At 41.2% G+C, this 22,109-nt stretch overlaps 1 protein-coding gene and 1 long non-coding RNA gene across 2 annotated transcripts; one reads left to right on the top strand and one right to left on the bottom strand.

Moving 5' to 3' along the window:
- The first annotated feature begins 3,288 nt into the window (after positions 1–3,288).
- Positions 3,289–16,313, top strand: LOC144987378 (uncharacterized). The gene is made up of 3 exons (XR_013651260.1): positions 3,289–12,530; positions 14,185–14,259; positions 15,728–16,313. It is a non-coding gene; the product is annotated as an uncharacterized LOC144987378 (long non-coding RNA).
- Positions 16,314–16,838: 525 nt separating this feature from the next.
- On the bottom strand, positions 16,839–18,516 carry LOC144987151 (low affinity immunoglobulin gamma Fc region receptor II-b-like). Its single transcript, XM_078936203.1, has 4 exons — positions 18,042–18,516; positions 17,496–17,759; positions 17,071–17,316; positions 16,839–16,987 (listed from the first exon to the last, which is right to left on the bottom strand). The coding sequence occupies exons 1-4, from the start codon at positions 18,400–18,402 to the stop codon at positions 16,854–16,856; spliced, it is 1,005 nt and encodes a 334-aa protein (XP_078792329.1). The 5' UTR covers positions 18,403–18,516; the 3' UTR covers positions 16,839–16,853.
- Positions 18,517–22,109: the final 3,593 nt, after the last annotated feature.

The raw sequence follows: 22,109 nt of genomic DNA, 5'->3' as shown, positions 1-22,109 counted from the left end.
AAGGAAAGGTGAAGAAGACTGTGGTGAGAGCAGCCATGTTGTTGGTTTAGAGACTGAGAAAGAGACAAGAGGCAGAGAGGAAGATGTTGAGTTTCTATAGTGACGAGGATGGATAGACTCAGGAAAGAATACATCAGAGGAACAGATCATGTTGGATGTTAAATGCAGGGAAACAGATTGAGATGGTTTGGACACGCTGAGAGGAAGGACAGGCTCATTTCACAGGGAGGAAGAGGAGGAAAACCCAACGTTCAAGGCCATCCTGGTTCAGCTGGAAGCCACCAGGGCGGCTCCAACCCTACAGCATGGACTCACAGTGAGTCCAAGACCTTGTGTGTTCATGTTTGTGGTTTGTTTAATATGTGTGAGCTTAAGTTGTTCTGATTGCAGATAGATTGAGAGTCGACTTCCTCGCTTTGAGCCCAGAAGTGGAGCTGACTGCAGCAGCTGCTTCAGGTCAAAGGTCACAGAGGTGGTGAGAGGTCATCCAGATGAGGAACTAACACATTCCTCATCAGAGCTGAAAGAGAGCGGGACAAATGCTCAGAACTGCTCCAAACACAAACCCACAACTTAGCTCTCATTCCCAGAAGAACTGAGGAAAACTGGGATTTCAAACTTCTATGTTAGACCATGACACTCATCTGATGTTGGAAAAAAATCTGCAAATCTTTAAGTAACATAGAATGCAAAGAAACAAAATCTAAATCAACTTTATTTTCATGTTTATTTCAGTCTCATTTCTTGTTTTGGTCGCTCCCTCTGTGCTGAAGCCTTCTGCCTGTCACTCAAAATGATCTTTTCCAGAACTTTTTGAAAGACGTTTCCAGATCTTAAGATTCACTCAGAAAACAGATGAGTCTCTCTGGAGAAACCAGGACTAATTTTCCTCCTTTTTCTGTCATTTCTTTTTCTTGAAACTTCAGGAAAAAGAAATGTCTCCTTCATGTTTAATCTGGGACATGGCCAGCAGAGGGCGACACATCACCTGACTGCACTGAGCTCATTCATTTGTACTGGCTCCCTTTGTATGTGTGCACGTGTGTGTGTTCTTTGTAATGTTACTCTGATTGCTTCCCAGAACCGGGTCTTTGTGAGAATCTGCCTGCACTTGCCTGGTCTTGGTTCCAGGATGAGATCCGTCTGATTGTTGTCCTCAAAACAGGAAGTGCTCAAAGATCACTTCAGAAACACAGAAATATTTATGGAATTACATATCTGCCATAAACTGAAAGGGCGTAAAGACAACTAAGCGGGCGTATTCAGGAACTGAGTGAGTGAACCTTAAAACCGCGCAGGCGCAATTCTAACTGAACAGTGATCTTGCGCGGTCAATTCCTTTTTGCCCGCTCATGTGGATTTACGCTCAGTGTTAAGGGGGCGTTTTTGTCAGTTTTGGGGCAGGAACCTTTCTGGTTTATCTGATTGGCTGAAATTTGCATGGCTTATCGGCGAGGCAGAGGGGCGGGACTGCCATTTTTCAGTGCAGGGGGGGGGGGGTAACAGGCGGCTCTTGAGCTGCATGTCGCTCTCTGCCTTTTATCATATTTTCTATATTCAGTACTTTCACAACCATAAGGTGAAAGTCTTACATTTTCTCCAAAATGTACAGAGCGGCCCTAATGTGTTGTTGTGTGACTTCAGTAAAGAGGATCTAGGAGAGAACAGCATGAGAACGGTACGGAGAGAGGAGAGGACGTGATAGAAGACCCCCCCCCCCCCCCCCCCCCCACAGTACAAAGGAGCAGATATGTGAATAATGCAGAACAACTTCGTTTTGGAAACCCTGGAAATGCAAAGACACACGTTTATGAGGCATAGTTTAAACTGCAAGCTATCAGCTACGCAGAGGAACACGGGAATAGAGCAGCTGCAGTTCGGTTAAATTAGATCTTCACAGATTCGGACTTCCTGCGTCAATAACTCTTCTGATAAACTTTCAAATGTGTCAGCAAGTATCTCAATCATTTTGTATTAACACAGAGAGTGAACCACAAATGCATTTCTGAAGAAAAAAGATCGTTTTTTTTCCCTTTTAATCAGAATTGTTCGTTTTAAGCTGTGAATGCAAACAGAGCAGCGAGCCGGCTGCCAAGGGACCGTCAACAAAGTGCGTAACCTGTGAAACACCATTCTGTAAAAATCAGTGAACTTTTAAAAAGCGAATAAATGTCTATATTTATATGAACTGGTAATGAAGACTCATCAGCATAGTCATGCTACATTATAATTTATTATACTAAATTTTGTTAGAAAGTCAACCTCCATTTTATTGCTTATAGTTTTTAAAATTTAATAGAGATATGAATCATAACATAAATGCTCAACAGCTCTGAAGATACTAATGCTTCTGTCACCAAACCTCCTGTACTGACTAATCATGACCTTATTGTCCTACTGCAACAAAGATTATGTCATAATTCACGTTGTTTATTGTTAGGAATTTTTCATATTTAAATATTGATCAGATTTGGTCAAAAATGCTCAATGGCTTTGAAGATGCTGTAGTTAGTGACACAAAACTTCCTGTACTGACTAATCATGACCTTATTTTCCTACTAAAATAAAGATAAAGCATAAAGATAAGCATAAAATAAAGATGGACTTTCCTACAAAATATGTATTGTAACAAGAATATGCTTTATAATAATTTTTTTTTTTTTTTTTTAGGATTATTGATTTTTACACAGTGGTGTTTCACAGAGGTTGCACTTTGTTGACACTCCCTTGGCAGCCGGCTGCTGCATGTCTGCATTCACAGCTTGAAGCGAACAATTCTGATTAAAAGGCAAAAAAACGATCTTTTTTCTTCAGAAATGCATCTGTGGTTCACTCTCTGTGTTAATACGAAAGTATTGAAATACTTGCTGACACATTTGAACGTTGATCAGAAGAGTTATTGAAGCAGGAAGTCTGAATCTGTGGAGATCTTTCTAACTTATCGAACAGCTGCCAGAGAATTTGAAATGATGAATCCATGGTTCACAAGTCTGGACGCTGGAAAACCAACTCCGACAAGACAAGAAGACGCAGCAGCAGCTGAGTTTCCGCGGAAAAGGAAAGGCCTGTGTTGGAAGATCGAGGCTCAGCGCTGCTACTTCCAGCAGATGACAATGAAAAGCTGTCCCTCCTCCCCCCTTACTGGGACGCAGGGCCGGCAAGTTACGCCACACTTCGGGACTGCAGGACTTAAACTTGGCCTGAGGTGTCTGCTTTCACTGTTCTTTGGACCCGCACGGCTAAGAGACGGACTCTGATGATGAGGAAAGTGAAGCAGGCGTGTCTGATAGAGATGTAGTCCAGCTGTTTCAGATGCAGAAGATGAGGACTTTGATGGATTTTAAATGCTGATTGATGACTGAAAAAATAAATCACAACCAACTCAGTTTTGCGCTCGCTGCCTTTTTTAAACACACACCAGCGTGCACGTTTCACCGGTATGTGTGTTTACGTTAAATACAGAAAAAACACTCAAAACTGAAACGGCGCCGTTTAATCCAGTGCTGTTGTAAGTGTAGCCCATGTAATATGTTTTGTGTTAATTTCACCAAAATCGCTTTTGTTGTCTTTATTTTGTTGTTTTTATGGGAATGTTTTAAGCTGAGACTTTTATTTTGATGGTTCGCTGCTACTTCCTGTCCTTTCGCGGCATTCACCTCAGTCTCTGTGAGGACTGCCGAGAGGAGGTAAGCAGCAGACTTTGCTCTAACCAGTTTGGGTAAAAAGGGGAGTTTAGTTAAAGTTTAAAATATAAAAACATGTTAACAAGTTAAAACTTTCCTCACATCATTTTTATTTTTTCTTATCGCGTGAAATATATTGTTATGGGCAAATGCAGCACTTGGCGGTATGCTAGCCTTGACGGGACTTGAGCTAGCATGTATGGTCTCACATGTGACTCTGGGGGTTTTCTCCGCCTTCCTCAGGTGTGTGTGTGGAAGAGTGAGACCCGACGCGACGTTTATGTGCTGTATTTTTGTTTTCACACAGGTATGTGAGCATTTATTTTCATCAGATATATTTCATTGCCTTTTGCTTTTTATTAGTTGATTTATATTTGTTTGGGGTATATTTTATTACACAGTGTTATTTGTATTGATGTTTTGTAATTTGAAATGATACAAAAATGCCATTCAATGAGCGGAAGTGTGCTATATATGTACTTTTGTAATATGTAGAGTCTCTGTGAGGACTGCCGAGAGGAGGTGTGTGTGTGGAAGAGTGAGACCCGACGCGACGTTTATGTGCTGTATTTTTGTTTTCACACAGTAAATTCCCTCATATGATGGCAATCCCGGTGTGAGACTCTTTATTCATTGAGGACACAACGCAGAAGTTTTTAGCCGATGCTGCACACACCCAGCAGCAAGAGTGTGCCCGGCTACATTGGTGCCGTGACCCGGATCCACACCGCTCAGAGTGGTTCTACATCGTTCCTGGAGCTGTGGATCAACGCCAGCTTGGTCACCAGAGGTTGCTGCAGAGCGCCCCAAAAGGGGTTATTTTCTACTTAAGCAAAGAGAAACGTAACAGACGTTTGTATGCAAATTTACCAGACACTTTTCTTTTTCGGTTTAAGAGTTTGTACAGTACTTTGTTTAACTTCAGGTAATTTGATTACTACACTACAAAATGGCATTTTTTGATGATGAGGTAGGAAAACCAAAAGTTCCTACTCAGACGTTTTCTTTCGGCGTGGGTAGAGGGAGACGTATGAGTGAGTTACTCCAAACTCCGGTCAGAGATGCAGATACTAGGTCACCAGCCTTTTGTTCCACCCGCATCTTGGGGAGTGTACCTACTGGCCCTAACCAAAATGAAACTGTTTCAAGTTTTCCTGTTGTTACTGACTCAAGTTTAGACTCGTTGATAACGCATATTGCTCAGCAAGTAGGGCAGACTATAAAGGATCAGTTAAAAAGTGAGATGGGACAAGGATTGAATGAGACACCTGCCCAGAGTTGTGTGAGTCAGCCGTTTAGTGATCCCAGTCACCTGAATTTGTCCGGTGCAAAATTTGTTCTCCAACCAGACGCGAAAGAGCCTCCAGTCTTCAGGGGAGATGGTTCGGACAAGAACACAGTGTGCGAGTGGCAAGAGTTAATGGAAACTTATTTCAGAAAAAGAACCATACCTCTTGGTGAACAGCATTCTGAAATAATGTCTAAGCTAACAGGCAAAGCTAAAGATGTGGTAAGGATAACTCTGCGCAGCAGTCCATCCATGAAGCCTCAGGAAAATCCCAAACTCATCTATGACATTCTCAGACAGCACTTCAGTGATGTGACGTACTCATGTATGCCAATGGCCGATTTTTATTGCACAGTCCCGGTGCCAGGAGAGGCCCCAGTTGAGTACTGGTTTCGACTGAATAAAGCTGTAGATGCTGCTGAGGAAGGGTTAAAGCGGCTAGGGAAGCACATGGAAGACCCTTGTCAGGAGGCAACCATGATGTTTGTTAAACACTGCCCGGATCCCACACTTCAATCCATTTTCAGATTCAAAGCCCCAGACAAATGGACTGCTAGTGAAGTCCAAGAGCACATTGATCGTTTCCAGGTTGAAAGAAAAGAGCAGGCCCTCTCTAGGCATGAACACACTCGTCCTGTTACAGTTCATGTCCAAATGCCTGAACCCAGCCCGTCAGAAAGTGCAACTCCTCCAGCAGAGCCAGTCAAACAGAAGGATAACCTTAATCCCTCATGTAACGACGACTGTCTAAAGACATTAATGACTATTTTTGATCGTGCACTATCACAGAATAACCATGCAGTTTCTGATTCTATCAAACCTGATCATTTTCAGCGACGCTCATGCAGAGTTTGCCAGTCCCAAGAGCACTCCACTCTTGCTCATTGCAGACAAAAGCGCTTGTGTTTAGCATGCTTTGAACCAAACCACTTAAAGAGGAACTGCCCTAACGATAAAGCCACCCAAAAATCAGGCACATCCACCCAGCAGAACACCCCGCCTTTAAACTAGCTGGCCCGCATTGGGTGAGGGAATGTGTGGGCATTCGTAATAATACCCTCGAAAGTGGTGATATGCAAGAACACTACGTTAAAGCTTGCAGTGTAGCACCAGCTGGTGCTAAGGTGATTGTGCAGAACACGCAGCGATTGGGTTCTTATGATGAACTGTTTTACACAACTGTCAAGTTTAACAACACATTTGAAGTACAGGGAATGTTAGATTCAGGATCCATGGCATGCACTCTCAGCGAAAAAGCAGAGTTGGAGATGTTGAACAAAATGGTGCTCTCAGGTCCTATTCCCTTAACTCAAGAGGTTGTACTTGTGGGTTGTGGGGGAGCATTGAGTAAACCTAAGTGCATGTATGAAGTGGAAATGAAGCTTTATGGACAGGACTGCATTGTACCCGTTCTTGTGGTGTCTGGACAGCGTGATGATTTGATTATAGGAACTAATGTAATCAGATTTTTGATGAGTCAGTTCAGGGTGACCAATGATTGTCTGCATTTAGTTTCCAGTGGCAGTCTTTCTCCAGAGTGTGAGCAGTTTCTTAATCTCATGGTTAACTCTTCCCAATGGCAATATGATGAGCTCCCAGATAAGATCGGGACAGTTAAGCTGCAGCAGTCAGTGACTTTGCTAGCCAGGCAAGAACACTTGGTTTGGGGTAAACTCCCGAAAAATGCTGTCATTTCGCTTGGTAGCACAGTTGTTGTTGAACCAACAACATCCAAGTCCATGCCACGTAACATCATGGTTGGCCGTGTAGTCACGCCATTGTGGGGTGACAGGTGGGTCGCTATGAAGGTCACTAATCTTTCTGATAAACCTGTCACATTAAAGAGGAATGCTAAGCTGGCAGATGTATCTACATGTGTTGCAGTAGAGGAGTTTTTGCTTTCACAAGGCTTGTGCCAGCTTGAAAATTTTGAGAAACAGGAGAAGTCGGACAGCTACCCCCTAGATGTAAAACAGAAACTGAAACAGGTGGGTCTTGCTGACATTGACCTAGACCAGTGCCAGGCAAGCCCCAGTGGTAAGGGAAAGCTAGTTGCTCTACTGGAACAGTACAATGACATTTTTTCTAAACATCCATTAGATTGTGGTGAGGCAAAAGGTTTTGTGCATCGTATCAGGCTTACGGACGAAAGACCGGTTCGAATGCCCTACCGGCGAGTACCACCTGCCCACTACCAGAAATTACGACAAGTGTTGTCTGAAATGGAGGAGCAAGACATCATTAGGAAATCAGTGAGTGAATATGCTTCCCCGCTTGTCCTAGTGTGGAAAAAGGATGGTAGTCTTAGACTCTGCACCGATTTCAGGTGGCTGAATGCCAAGACTTTCAAAGATGCACACCCACTCCCGCATCAGTCAGACTGCTTAGCTGCTCTAGGCGGAAATGCCTATTTTAGCACAATGGACTTGACCTCTGGATTTTATAATATCCCAATGGCAGAGAGTGATAAAAAGTACACCGCATTCACAACTCCCATGGGACTTTACGAATATAATCGAATGCCACAAGGATTATGCAACAGTCCGGCCTCATTCATGCGAATGATGCTCAGTATTTTTGGAGATCTAAACTTCAGCAGCCTTCTTTGTTACCTTGATGATTTGTTAGTGTTTGCAGCAACAGAACAAGAGGCTTTGATGAGGCTTGAGGTGGTTTTTCAACGGCTTAGGCTCCATAACCTAAAATTAAGTCCCAAAAAGTGTCACTTAATGAGGTCATCGGTTAAATTCCTGGGCCACATAATTGATAAGAACGGAGTTGCTGTAGACCCAACAAAAGTGGATGCGATAACAAAAATGACAAAGACAGATCTCATGGAAGATGATGGTTGCACTCCATCTGCAAAGCGAATTAAGTCCTTTCTGGGCATGGTGTTGTATTATCAGCATTTCATCCCAAACTGTTCCAGCCTAGCTAAGCCACTGTTTTCTCTTACGTCTGGCCAAAAGAGGCGCGGTAGAGTCAAGTTAAACAGCAACCAAGGCTCATACAGAAAACTCAAGCCCTCCGATTGGACAGATGAGTGTGAAGTGTCGCTTTCTAAACTCAAAGACAGTCTTTTAAACTGTGTCGTTCTTTCGCATCCAGATTTCACTCAGCCTCTGATTTTGTCCATTGATGCTTCGTTAGATGAGCTTGGTGCTGTGTTATCACAGGTTCACGCTGGCGAAACAAAGGCCCGGCCCATTGCTTTTGCAAGCAAGACTTTGAGCACCTCTCAAAAGAAATATCCAGCCCATCGGCTCGAATTCCTAGCCCTGAAATGGAGTGTGTGCGAGAAATTCAGTCATTGGTTAAGAGGCCATTCATTTACAGTATGGACTGACAACAATCCTCTTACCTATATAATGACTAAGCCTAAATTAGATGCCTGTGAGCAACGCTGGGTGTCTAAGCTAGCTCCTTACACATGTGATTTGAAACACATCCCAGGGACAAAGAATGTTGTAGCGGATACCCTCAGCAGAGACCCCTTCGCTAAAACAGTTGGCGAAAGACTCATAACTGAACAGTATGAACAACTACTTGCTGAGGCTGAGAATACCACCCCGGACAGTATTCAAGACACCTTCAGATTAAAAGTCCAATGTCAGAGAGTTAACAGATCAAAGCAGAGAGACACAACTCTTCAGTCTAACCCGGCCCTAAGTTGCTGTGATGAAGATGTGAGTGCTCTGCTGAATGTTCATAATCAATGGGAAGCTGTTGCTGAGACAAGAGCTGTGCAATTTATTCAAGCAGTGCAGGATTTGTTGCCTCCAGGACAGGACTCACTTCCAATGTTCACACTGGCGGAACTGCAGCAGAGTCAGGAAAATGATGTTGCCATTTCGGCTCTCATGCCATTTGTCAGTTGTAAGAAACGCCCATCTAGACGTGAAAGAGCAAAATTTGATTCAAGAACTATGGTTTTGCTAAAGCAATTTGAGAGACTTAAATTTCAAAATGGGGTTCTTTACAGAGTCACCAAAGATCCCATTAGTAAACAGAAGAGGCATCAGTTTGTTCTTCCAGAAAGTCTCAAAGAGAAAGCTTTGTGTGCTATTCATGACTTTGCAGGACACCAGGGACAGGCGAGAACAATGCATCTCGCAAGGCAGAGATTTTTTTGGCCGAAAATGGAGCTTGACATAAAAGACTATGTGAAGTGTTGTCAAAGGTGCATCCTGGCGAAGACTCCAGACCCTTCTGCTCGTGCTCCTTTGGAGAGTATTCGAACTTCTGCTCCTATGGAGTTAGTGTGCTTGGATTTCTGGAGTGCTGAGGATACGAAGCAGCGGTCAGTAGATGTACTCGTCATAACAGATCATTTTACAAAGCTGGCCCACGCATTCCCCTGCCCAAATCAAAAAGCTAAGCAGGTGGCAAAAAAACTGTGGGATCATGTGTTTTGAGTGTATGGTTTTCCCGAGCGCATTCACTCCGATCAAGGCACAAATTTTGAAAGTGAACTCCTTGCTGAGCTGCTCAAGTATTCAGGAGTGTCAAAATCCCGCACAACAGCATATCACCCCATGGGGAATGGTGGGACAGAGAGATTTAACCGAACGCTTGGAAACATGCTTCGGTCTCTCCCCCTGAGACAAAAGGAAAAGTGGCCTCAGCAGATACAGACCTTGACATTTGCATACAATTCAACAGTGCATGAAACTACTGGATATGCTCCTTTTCAGTTGATGTTCGGAAGGATTCCAAGACTGCCTGTTGATGTTATGTTTAAACAAGTGTTGAGTGATACTGTGGTGGTGGATTACAAAAACTATGTTAAAACACTCATGTCACATCTTCATGAAGCAGCTAGGATTGCTCAAAAACACAGCACTAAAGAACAAGACAAACAAGCTGAGGGCTACAACCGTAAGATCAAAGGCACTCATCTGAACATCGGAGATAGAGTCCTCATGGCAAACAAGGGTGAACGAGGCAAGAAAAAGTTAGCTGACAAGTGGAGCCCCACAGTGTACACAGTCAAGGACAGGAACACACAGAACCATACCTACAAAGTAGAAGACTTCAACGGAGTAACAAATGTTGTGCACAGGAACCTACTATTGGATGTGAGCTTCCTGCCAGTTGTGAAGGCTTGTGATGCTGATGAGGAGTTGTGCACACCTGACTCGTTTGATGTGGACAACAGCATGGTGCGGACTAGCTCGTGGATAATGAGTGGCTCTGAGTTTTCATGCAGTCAGATGGACCAGGGTGACAGAACATCTCATTTGGACCAGACAAGTCAAGATTCTCCAGAGCCAGACAGTGAAAGAGAGTCTCTGAGTGATGTAATTCCATCTCAATGCCTAAGTGAATGGAGCCCTCAGAGGGATGGAGGTGATGATTTGGATAGTCTGGATGTTGAGAATGTTTCCAATTCACCCCTTGCTCAGTTATCTTCATTGGAGCCTGAAGCTGACACACTGGCAGACTTGCACCTAGTTCACCCAGACCCTGATAAGGACACTTCTGAAGTGCTGACTCAGGCACATCCGGTGAAAAATGAGGAATGTGTAGTCACGACTCGAGTAGGGAGAGTTAGCAGAAAGGTCAACCGACTTATTGAAACTATGGTTCAGAGGCCTTTGGGTTTGAGAGAATTTGCAAGTTCTCTTAATAGGAAGTCTCAGTCATTGTTGACGTTCTTCTGAAAGTTCAGGGGATAGCGTGTTTTTTTGTGATACATGGTATTCAAGTATCCCTCAGAGTCTATGTGTACTGGTGGCAAGGTACTTGTATGGTGTAAACGGCATCATATTAATCTAGGAGACATTAAGGTCTGATCAACCTTATGACTACTCTGAACCTGTATGACAGGTAATTATCTAATTGACTGTGAAGCTTAGAGCTTTCTTGGAGCCCTTGCTTAGTGATGAGGTTTCGTTTTCTATTAGATACATTTTGGCGAAATCTAGGAGAGGAGGATGTAGCCCATGTAATATGTTTTGTGTTAATTTCACCAAAATCGCTTTTGTTGTCTTTATTTTGTTGTTTTTATGGGAATGTTTTAAGCTGAGACTTTTATTTTGGTGGTTCGCTGCTACTTCCTGTCCTTTCGCGGCATTCACCTCAGTCTCTGTGAGGACTGCCGAGAGGAGGTAAGCAGCAGACTTTGCTCTAACCAGTTTGGGTAAAAAGGGGAGTTTAGTTAAAGTTTAAAATATAAAAACATGTTAACAAGTTAAAACTTTCCTCACATCATTTTTATTTTTTCTTATCGCGTGAAATATATTGTTATGGGCAAATGCAGCACTTGGCGGTATGCTAGCCTTGACGGGACTTGAGCTAGCATGTATGGTCTCACATGTGACTCTGGGGGTTTTCTCCGCCTTCCTCAGGTGTGTGTGTGGAAGAGTGAGACCCGACGCGACGTTTATGTGCTGTATTTTTGTTTTCACACAGGTATGTGAGCATTTATTTTCATCAGATATATTTCATTGCCTTTTGCTTTTTATTAGTTGATTTATATTTGTTTGGGGTATATTTTATTACACAGTGTTATTTGTATTGATGTTTTGTAATTTGAAATGATACAAAAATGCCATTCAATGAGCGGAAGTGTGCTATATATGTACTTTTGTAATATGTAGAGTCTCTGTGAGGACTGCCGAGAGGAGGTGTGTGTGTGGAAGAGTGAAGGCCCGTACACACCGGGACGAATATTCGCCAGGCGTTATTCGCCAGCGTTTTTCGTCACGTTTTTTGTGTTCACACCCAGGCGATTTTCGCTGACGATGAGTGGAGTGAACATGCAATTTCATTCCCTGACATTAGATGGCGCTTAATGTAAAACAGAAATACTCCTGTACACAAGGTGGCGCTGCGCAACTTTACGCTTCTTAAAGTCGCTTTTCACTCAGAAGAAGAGAGCAAGTATTTACGCGCTTGTCAGAATCAAACAAAGAAAACATGAATATTTCAAGCACCAGTTGCTCCAACTGGTGCTTGGTTCGGGGATATTTTAGAATGTCCGTCATTATTGCTTCGCGGCAGTGTAGACGCTACTTGGCGTCTATCTTCTTCGCTGGTATGTGTGCTCAGCAAGGCAGTTTTGTGTTTGAGCGCCCCCAAGTTGTGTTTTACTGTAACTTCAGAAGCTCCAGACACGTGAGCAAAAGCGCCGTTCTCATTGGTCGAGTAGATTTCGACGCGACGCGTCGAAAAAAAAAAAACGAACCCGAGGCGTTTTTTTTTTTCGACGCTTTAACGCCTGGCGTTTTTTCGCGTCGGTGTGCACACTCTCATTGGTGCCCTTTGTTTAGTCACGAGGCGTTAAACGTCGGCGAAAATCGCCGGCGAAATTCGTCCCGGTGTGAACAGGCCTTGAGACCCGACGCGACGTTTATGTGCTGTATTTTTGTTTTCACACAGTAAATTCCCTCATATGATGGCAATCCCGGTGTGAGACTCTTTATTCATTGAGGACACAACGCAGAAGTTTTTAGCCGATGCTGCACACACCCAGCAGCAAGAGTGTGCCCGGCTACATAAGGAGAGGAGTGTGCTATGGGAAATAACATGGTTTTATTTGTGTGTGTGTCTGGCAGGTCAGTGTGTGGTGTGGCTCTTTGACTGTCACTTTTAGAAATGTCAGCTCTTTGTGTCAAACTTGTTTGTCCCCCCCCCCACTGTTAGAGGCATTCATAGAAAACAAAACGCGGATGTAACGTGGATTAAAACATTAACCAACGACCCAAAACTAAGGTAAGAAAGTGCAGCGGATTTTTTGTGCTTTAAGTTTTTCTCATGTGAAAATCACTGCATTTGTTACAGTTTTAATGCTTTTAATCCACGTTACAGCCGCCGTTCCTTTTCTATTAAAGCCCCAAAATGAAAGTCCCGCCCCGCTGCTTGGCATGCAAATTTCAGCCAATCAGATCAACCAGAAAGGTTCCTGCCCCTAAGTGACAAACACACCCCTGAATACCGCAATAAACAATATTTTCTGCTGTCAATCAACATTTATACTAAAAACTTTGCAACTGACAGAAAAGTCCTTCAAAGAAGTTAATGTACAAACTTCCAACAAAGATTTACACAGAAAAACAGAGTTTGTCCGTCAGAATGGGTCAAACCCTAAAACCTGTGTTTTCTTAGAGGTTCAGTCTGGACTTAAACCAGGTTAGACCGTCAGAGTGAACCTTGAGGTCTGCAGATTTCAGCTTCATTTCTATTTTCCTCTCCAGTAAGAACAATTTCTTCTTCCTCAGAGGAAGAGCTTTATTTCTGTCTCTTCTCCTGAATCAGCAGCTGAGGCAGCATCTCATCCTCAGACTCAAAAGTCCTAAATGAGACACGACCACCATAAACCACCTGATCGTCCACACAGCGCCTTAGATGAGCCAAGTTTTCTTAAACAAAGATGCTGTCACAGGCTTGTATTTATTAGAGCCATTGATTTATTAAAACCAGGACTGATTTGGAGATTTTATCTCTTTTTAAATGCATCATAGAAGCTGTTTGTTCTGGTTGAAGTCTTTGTTTTGAGTCTTTATTTTTTTATGGTATTGGGAGAACCGGGAGGTTTACCTCACCTTACTTTGTTCTAATTGTTCATTTTCAACATGGCCACGCCCCTTCAGGCTTCATTTACACCTGTCAGAATCCTTGGGGTGACATCAGGAATCATCAGTCCAATTCATATATGAATATGATGGAACTACCTATCAGCCTCCAGATTTCTCTCTGCAGATTCTCTCTATTCAGTTTAACTCAAATGTTCAGAGGTCAAAAGATCTAAAGTGCTGCAAAAGAGGACAGACTTTTTCAGTATGAATACACCCTAAGAGAAGAAAATGGCTGCAGTATAGATAGTTTTTATGAAATCAAATAAAAAAAGACCAAAATCCAACAGCTCTGTTCATGTACATATGTTAGTGTTGTTGTGTCTGTCCATGAAGCTTGTGCCATTTCATGTCACTTAATTAAAATGACAAAGAAATGTCAGATGCAGGAGGTTTTGAACACTTTTCTCATATCACGACTCTGGAGACGTCGAACGTTGTCAGCAGGTTTAATGATATTTAAAGGGAAAAACTGAAAGAAAATGATCAACAATTAATGTATATAAATATGCATACCATTCCATCATTACTGTTCAAAACCAAAAAATAAAATAATAGAATGATAAACATATTTCTTGACCAAAATTAGTAGTAATCCTTTATCTTCTATTCTGTTTTTGCCTTTCGGGGTCACTAGGCTGCTGGAGCCTATCCCGGCCACTTGTGGGCAAAGGCAGGGGACAACCCGTACAGGTCGCCAGTCTGTCACATGGTAGAGTGTCCACATTCACACATCCATGCACTCTTACATTAACACTTAGGGACAATTTTGACCAATTAATCTATGAAGCATGTTTTTGGACAGTGGGAGGAAGCCAGAGTCCCCACGGGGAGAACATGCAAACTCCACACAGAAAGGTCCCCCATTGATGTTCGTCATGGAGGTCCCCCAGCCTTGAACAGGGGCCTTCTTCCTTTGTGGCACAAAGCGCTAACCACAGCACCACCAAGCAGCCAAATCAGAATTAATAAAATTACATTTTCACCACGTATCGGGGATGCAACCTCTAACTTGAGAAAATTCTTTAAATGACACAACGCAGTGCGTGCATGCTTGCAGGTCTTTTCTGTTTCTACATGTGCACTTTTTCAACAAAGTTCATTCAAATAAATTCGTTGAACAACAATACCTGTTGCAACCGCTAGAGGTCACTAGAAACAGGTCGAAAATAATCAGCCAATTCAGAAGATTTAAAACACATTAATAAAACAGAACTTTAGAAAAGTGTTACAGTGACCCAAATCCTTGTGTGGACTCAAATACAATTCAGAAATCATTTCAATTGTAAAGAAGTTTTGTACAGTTTGTTAGTCGTGTTCAGCAGCTGCAGAAAGAGTCAGAAGCTGAGTTCCTCAGGAGTTTCTCATCTTTAAAGAAGTCTAAATCCAGGTGGCGCTCTTGGAGTTCCAGGATAGAAAAGCAGACAGCCCAGTTTTTCTTCATTCTTCTTCAGCTCCTGCTGATGACAGAGACATTGACTTTATTTAAGCTTTTTCTTCTAGAAATGTTTCATTCTGACATGTGAGAGATTCTCTGCAGGTGAGTCCTGAAGAATTCCAGTGTGATTCAAGGCTGTTTGATTCGTTTGTGCTCTAAGTGTTAGACAGTAAAGCACTGGCAGCATTCAAACTAGGAATCCATCAGTTCCACCAAAGTCAAGTTCAACCAGAAGAAAATCCTCATCAAAGACCTGAAGAATGTCAGTCTGAGAGCAGAAGCTGCACGAGTCAAACAAAAGCAGCAGAAAACATCAAAGTCCATCTATGATCTTCATCCTCTTCCTCCTGAGGAAGAGCACATGGATTCTGAGAGTCTTGGTGGATTTTCTAACTTGTGTTGCTCAAACCCTTCAGTCTCATAGAAAACATGCTTCTCCTTCTTGGTGTTCTAATATGTTCTTGTAGCATTTTTCTCATGATAGAGGACATTTATAAAGGAAATTTAGATTAAAACTACATTTCTGAGTATTTCTTTATTTAAATTGTTGTGAATTGATAGCAGACAACAAAATGCTGTCTTGAAGCATGTGAGTGGTCTGAGGCTGGAGGATTCTCTGTTTTTGATGGACACTAAACTTTTAGATTTACGTAGGTTAACTTCTTTTTATGAGAGTGTTTTTAAGTCTCTGCACCGTTTGAGTGTTGTGAAATAAAGAAAATTCTCTCCCTCTCTGTTTTAGCTCTTAAAGGAGCCGTTGATCTTTGGTTGGAGATTTGGGATGAAACCACCCCTGGACTTCAGTTGACCTTCATTTTGCACCTCTGTAGTTCTGACCCTGGAACAGCTGTCTTCACTGTGCAGACAGGAGGACGTTGTATATTAACCGAGTGAAAGCTTTGAACAGGACTAAGTTGCAGAACCGCCTTTCCAGTGCATGGACTGAAAAACTGAGTGGAGGGGAGGATGGACCGCAGTGGAGAGTTCTTTAAAAAGCTCCTAAACTGAAGAGAACTGGTGACCTCCAATGGAGGATCTGACATGGGGCTGTTATTTGGAACTGCTTTATCTTTGTTCTCAACCACTGTTTCTGACCGCTGCCCTTTTTGTGACCTAAGGGAGACACTTTCTCATGATTTGTAGCCTTTCAGGCCTCTTCTCTCTTTATATGTTTGTGTTTGCTGTTTTACTGTCAGTTTTTCTATTTGATGTTTTATTTATGGGTCAGGGTTCAAGAAGGTGGACAAAGAGAAAAGACAACTGCTTCATTTCATTGTTGGAGAAGCCAAACTTGCAGTTCATGTCAGCAGGAAGCATAAATTTGTGGATCAACCTTTTACTGATTCAGTCTCAGTGAGTCACTTTCTGAGTTTAAACAAACTGAACTATTGCAAAAAAAAATAATCCATTACATCAACCAAAAAATCCCCTCAGATTACCTATGTTGGCATAATCTGGATCATTTTCTGGGTCTTCAAGGCGTCTGAGTGACTCATAAAGAGCAACATCACCTTCAAATACAAACCAGAAGAAAATGAAATAAGAAATTTCAGACAAACTTTTCAAACATGTTCATTCAATGATTTCTTCATGAAAAATAAGTCAGAATTCAAGCTGACCATGGAGCAGAGAGGCATATGTGTTGTGTTGAACATCAATCTCATCTGGAACACAATTCTGGTTGTTGTCCTGAGAGCTGCTGGAAGAAAGAAATAGAAAGATTAGAATGATTGAAAACATCATCTCCAAGAAAATCATCTGTCACACTTTAAACATAGAAACACAGAGCTGCACAAACCTGATGATGTCTGAATCTGGAAAAGAGAAAAATCTGTTATTGATTAACATGAGATTATTATGAATATTATCTAATAATAATAATATTTCTCACCTCTTAATCTTTTGTAGAGAAACCACATCATGAATAGAAAAATGACCAAAACTACAGAAGTTAGAGCAACAACCAAGACAGGAAATGAGGAGCTGTCAGGTCTGGATGCAGCTGTAAAAAAACATGTTTGATTCAAATATATGTAAATATTATCACCTAAAGGATTTCCAATGAATCAATAGAGATTTGCTGACATGTTACTGCCAACCAGCTCTGTGGTGATTCTTTTCCTGAGGATTGACACTTGTAGAAGCCTTCATGAGACTTTGACACTGCAGGGATGATCATCTCCACTCTGCTCTCACTTTGGATGATTGTGTCATTTTGATAGAAAAACACTTTAGAAAGAAGATTTTCTGTCCTCAACTTGCAGCCAAGAGTAACAGAATGTCCCTCAGTCACAGGATGGACAGGACTCAGCAGGAGAAGCTCATCATCATCTGGAAACATCAACATTCATCTTCATCACATATGATCCCAACATGTTTGACGTCTGCTTCATTCTGCTTTGACATCCAGTTGATCATCTAAATCCATCTTCAACTTCTGCATGTGTTTCAAATCAATCCAATGATGAAAGTCAAGCTAAAAATAGGAATCCAAACATGTTTCCACTCACAGTGTCCAGTGATGTTGACTGCGTTGCTGAATGCTGATCCAGACTCACACCAGTACACTGCATTACTGGACTGGATCTTCTGAACATGACATGTTGATCCATTCATTGTTCCCCAGTCAGAACAGAATGACAGGAAGTCAGGAAGCAGAAACCTGCTGACTCTCCACTCAGCAGAGTTTCCCTCACAGCTCAGTGAGACAGAGTCAGAGGTGAAGTGTTGGACTCTGTCAGGACTCACTGAGAGAGACGCTGATGGATGAAGATCTGAAAACAAACAGGATGAAGATCAGCACACTTTAGCTTCATTTGGAGAGCAAAGAGACACAAAAACAAATGTGTTTCAATGGATTTTCATTCAATGGCTTGGAGTTAGAATGGCTCTATGCAAATGAAAAAGAAACATTTGTTTCCAACATTTTGAATGACAGTTGACTGTTAGCAATAAGTGGAAACAAGCAAACTAAAGAGCGGAATCTGACAGCATTAGAAATGTGAAGAGAAATCATTCAGTGTTGACAGAAATGAATCAACAATCAGAAGTCTGACCTCCAGACCAGACAAAGTGAGGTTGACTGTAAAGAGTGTAGAAGTGTGGCTCTCCTCTTCCAGCTCTGCACACATATCCTGCTGTGTGTGTCTGTCCATGAATGATGTAGGAGTTGTCTGCAGTCCCATTGGAGCTAGCAGGCAGCAGCTCATAGCTGTAAGAGCCAGACTTGTGTGATAGATCAGGAACAGCTTTATACCAGTAGAAGCTCCATCCTGCAGACACATGTTCAACCTCACAGCTCAGAGTCACTGAGGCTCCAGGACTCAACCACCATGGAGACACTCTCAGGACAGGTTCTGGTGGAGAAATAGTGTTGTTTTTAGTGACTTGGTTGTGTTTCTGACCAAACTCTTTCATGTGACACCTTTGGTTCTGATAGAAGAAGCTCCACAGGTTGACAGAACTCTGATAACTCTGCTGTCAGACAGAAATGAAGCAGGAGATTTTTCACTTTCTTCATGATTGTGCTGTGTATTTTCAAATATGCCAATCAAAACCATAAAAAGGAAACAGTAGTTTAATCAATAAAGATGAGAACAATTGTTGTTGTTAAATAATTTCACAGCTGTTTTCAAATCAAGCCCACAGTGTCACACCAACGTCCTTTTGTTAGTTTTATGCGTTTACATTTACAGCAGGGCTCATTTTGGCCTTTTTAGAAGACAAATTTGTTCCAGTGACTTTCTAGTTAAAAGTGAAGAAAAAGTTGTGCTTAAAAAATAAGACTGAAGAACTTTAGAACCAAAACGTTACAGTTTAATAGATATTGTTCAAAATAACAAACAGTTAAACAGTTTTTCTTTTTTTGTGCTCCATTTAAACCTGTTTAAACTCACCATCAATGGTGACTGGATCACTGAACTCTGTGTGATAAACTGGTTCTCCTCTTCCTCCTCTGCATCTGTAGACTCCTCCCTGTGAGACTCTGATTTGTCCATTTGAGAGGAAATCAGCATCTTGTGTTCTCAGCAGTTTGGAGGGTTTCTCTCCTCTGAACCAGAAGAAACTCCAACCAGATGATGAAGGCTTCACTGAACAGCTCAGGGTCACTCTGCCCCCTACTGGAGACTTTGTGATCTTCAGTTCAGCCTTTGGTTTGTGTGCTGTGGAGTTCAAAAAAGATGTATTTATCTGTCTAAACCGAGGCCAACGTCTAGAATAAAAGTCTCAATAAAACATGCATTAATAAATGAGTCATTCATTTATTTATTTTCTACATTCATTTTTATAAATACAGATATTTTGATATTTCCCACTGAACTCCTTCACCTCCCTGAACCTCACATGTCAGAGTGATCGTCTCTCCTCTGAAGATCTGAGACCAGCTGGGTTTTTGGGTTACACTGACTTTGTTGGATTTAAAAAAACAAAACAAACAAACACATTTTTAATGTTAAAATCAATGATTGTGAAAAGCTTTCAATAAAGTGAAATCCCTCACAGGTTATTTGAATGGTGACTTCATCACTTGGATCAGAGTAGACGGCTGGTTCTCCTCTAAATCCTCTGCATCTGTAGATTCCTCCTTGTGAGACTCTGATGTTTCCATTTAGTCCATCATTGATTGTGTCTTCAGAGGTGTGTGAGGTTCTTCTGAACCACTCATATTTCCAACCAGCAGATTTCTCCACAGAGCAGATCAGTGTCACTCTGTCTCCTACTGATACAGTTGTTGTTGCTGCTGTCAGTGTGGCTCTGGCTCTGTCTGCAATGTTTGACAAACACATTTACACTTAATAATTATGACAATAATGTTGCATCAATAACATCTAAAAGCAGAGTTTATGTATTTAAGAAGGATAATGTAAAAACATACATTTTAAATAGATGCTTTAGTTTGTTCAACATGCATCAATTCTTAAATATAAATTCTCTCATAAAATGAGTCATGTCAAAAACACACTAAGAAATTACCTGATACACGTATAGAGACTCTGTTGCTGCACTTTTTATAATCTGAACCCTTCCTGAGACCACAGCACTGATAATCACCACTGTACCTTTCATACAGAAAATTTATTTTAAATTCTTGTTGTGTGACGTCAGAATAAAGTGTCCAATCACTTTTCTTCAATGTGTATTTCCAGTCATCTGTTCTTCCTTCCTTCATGTCACATTTGAAAGTTAAAGTTTCTCCAATAAAAAAAGTTGACCATTTGGGTTCAATAGTCAACACAGCATCTAGAACAAACACAAACACACAATTGAATTAAAAAAAACTAGATTTTAACAAAAAGGAACATCAATTTTATAAAAAATAATAATAATAATCAGGTTTTTTGTCTAAAAATGCTACTTAAACTGACATGAATGTAAAAACTATGAAAAGAAAGAACAAAAAGTCCAAAAGTGTCACCTTGAGTGTGTCCACTGTGGAGGAGTGAATACAGCACTACTGTACATGAAAGATGGAAACATCAGAGATTCAGAAACTGATACAATATTTCAACAATAGAAAGAAATGAAACTAAAACTGTCAATGAATGTGACATTAAGTCAATGGTTTCTCTAACTATAATGTCAAAGTTTTAGTAAATAAACAAAGAAAATGATTTCTTTCTAAAGAAAACTGTTCATCATGATCCCTGATAGAGTTCAGCTGAATCCTGTGGAGAAAACAGCTGCAATTGAAACATGAAATTCTAACAATTTAGTTCAAAAATAGTTTTTCTTTGGTTTGACATTTTTCCTGATGAATGTGATGAAAACAGCAAAAGTTCTTGTGAAAAACTCACAGATGAACTCCAGTTTACAGAGCAGAGTGTGTCCCATCCTCACAATCAAATCACACTGATGAGAAAATCCTGATGGAAAAGAGAAAAATGAAAGTGTGTTTCAGGAAAAGCAAAGAACTGTGAGAAACTAAAAAAAAACATGATGTTTTCTGTAAATATTGAATGGAAAAGACTCACTAACTTCTAGTTTCCTTCTTTAAGACAACAATAACACAACTGTCACAACGTCCTCGACTGAGAAGGAAGAAGCTGATTTAATACATTTCATTTGTATAAATAAATCTAAATACATTTAATGGTTTTTATTTATAATTAAATGATGTTTGAACATCATTATCAGATAAAAACATGTACTTTTAGACAAAGCAACTTAAAGATTTTCTTCTAAAACAATCAAAGTAGTTTTCTGAAACCAAAGCTGAATCCTTTGCAGACACTTGTCATGAACTGGGATTGATTATTGGAACAGGAACACCAGCCTGAACAATCAAACCTCTGCAGATGATCTCAAATGCAGCTGCACCTATCAGACAATTTCATGTCTTTTTCAAATGTGCTGCAGAGAAATCATCAAGTCCAGATTGTCCACAAAGCAGTGAACTTCTTTCAGTCACCAAGAAATGAAAATGTTCTCATTCTGGTAAGTCTAGAATACTCACAGTGTGGACTGACTGATAGTAGTTCTGCTCTTTGTTCATCCGTGTCCTCTCTTCTAACAGCAAATGTCTTCATTCTTCTAAACCACTAAGATCAGCTTCTGGGATGTGAAGAGTCACATGGTCTCAGTGCAGAAACATTTTCTATTTCTGCATTTTATGGTCACTTCCTGGTTGAAGTGTTAACATCACATCATTCACACCAGATGAAGAAGAAAATATAAAAAAAACTGCTGCAGCATGAAGTCATGAGAAGGTGAACTTTGTCCATTTTCATCCTTTCAGTCGCTCATGTTCTAAAGAATTTTCTCCCTGAAATGATTTAGTCATTTGTTGCAGTTTCTTTGTGTTTCAGAAACACTTTGAAGCTGCTCTGAAAGTCACTTTTTGTGTGAATAAAGCCTGAACTTCTCCCAACAAAGAACACTGCCCCCTTTTTCATCACTTCAACCTTTGATGTACAGACTGATTGATTTCACTGCTGTTTCCATCTGAATGAACAACAATGTGTCAACAATTGGTGTTGAAGCAGTGAAGGTGACCTGCTTGATGGTGACATGAGTTGTGAGTCAAATGTTTGGAACCAGGAGGAAGATCAGCTCCTCTCACAGCAACAACAGAGAGAAGCAGGAAAACACCAGCAGACCACAACCATTTGACTCCTTCATGTTCA

This window comes from Oryzias latipes, chromosome 18 (genome assembly GCF_053564925.1).
Source record: "Oryzias latipes strain Hd-rR chromosome 18, Olatipes_Hd-rR_3.1".
NCBI lineage: Eukaryota > Metazoa > Chordata > Actinopteri > Beloniformes > Adrianichthyidae > Oryzias > Oryzias latipes.
This window is presented reverse-complemented; position numbering and strand designations above follow the sequence as displayed.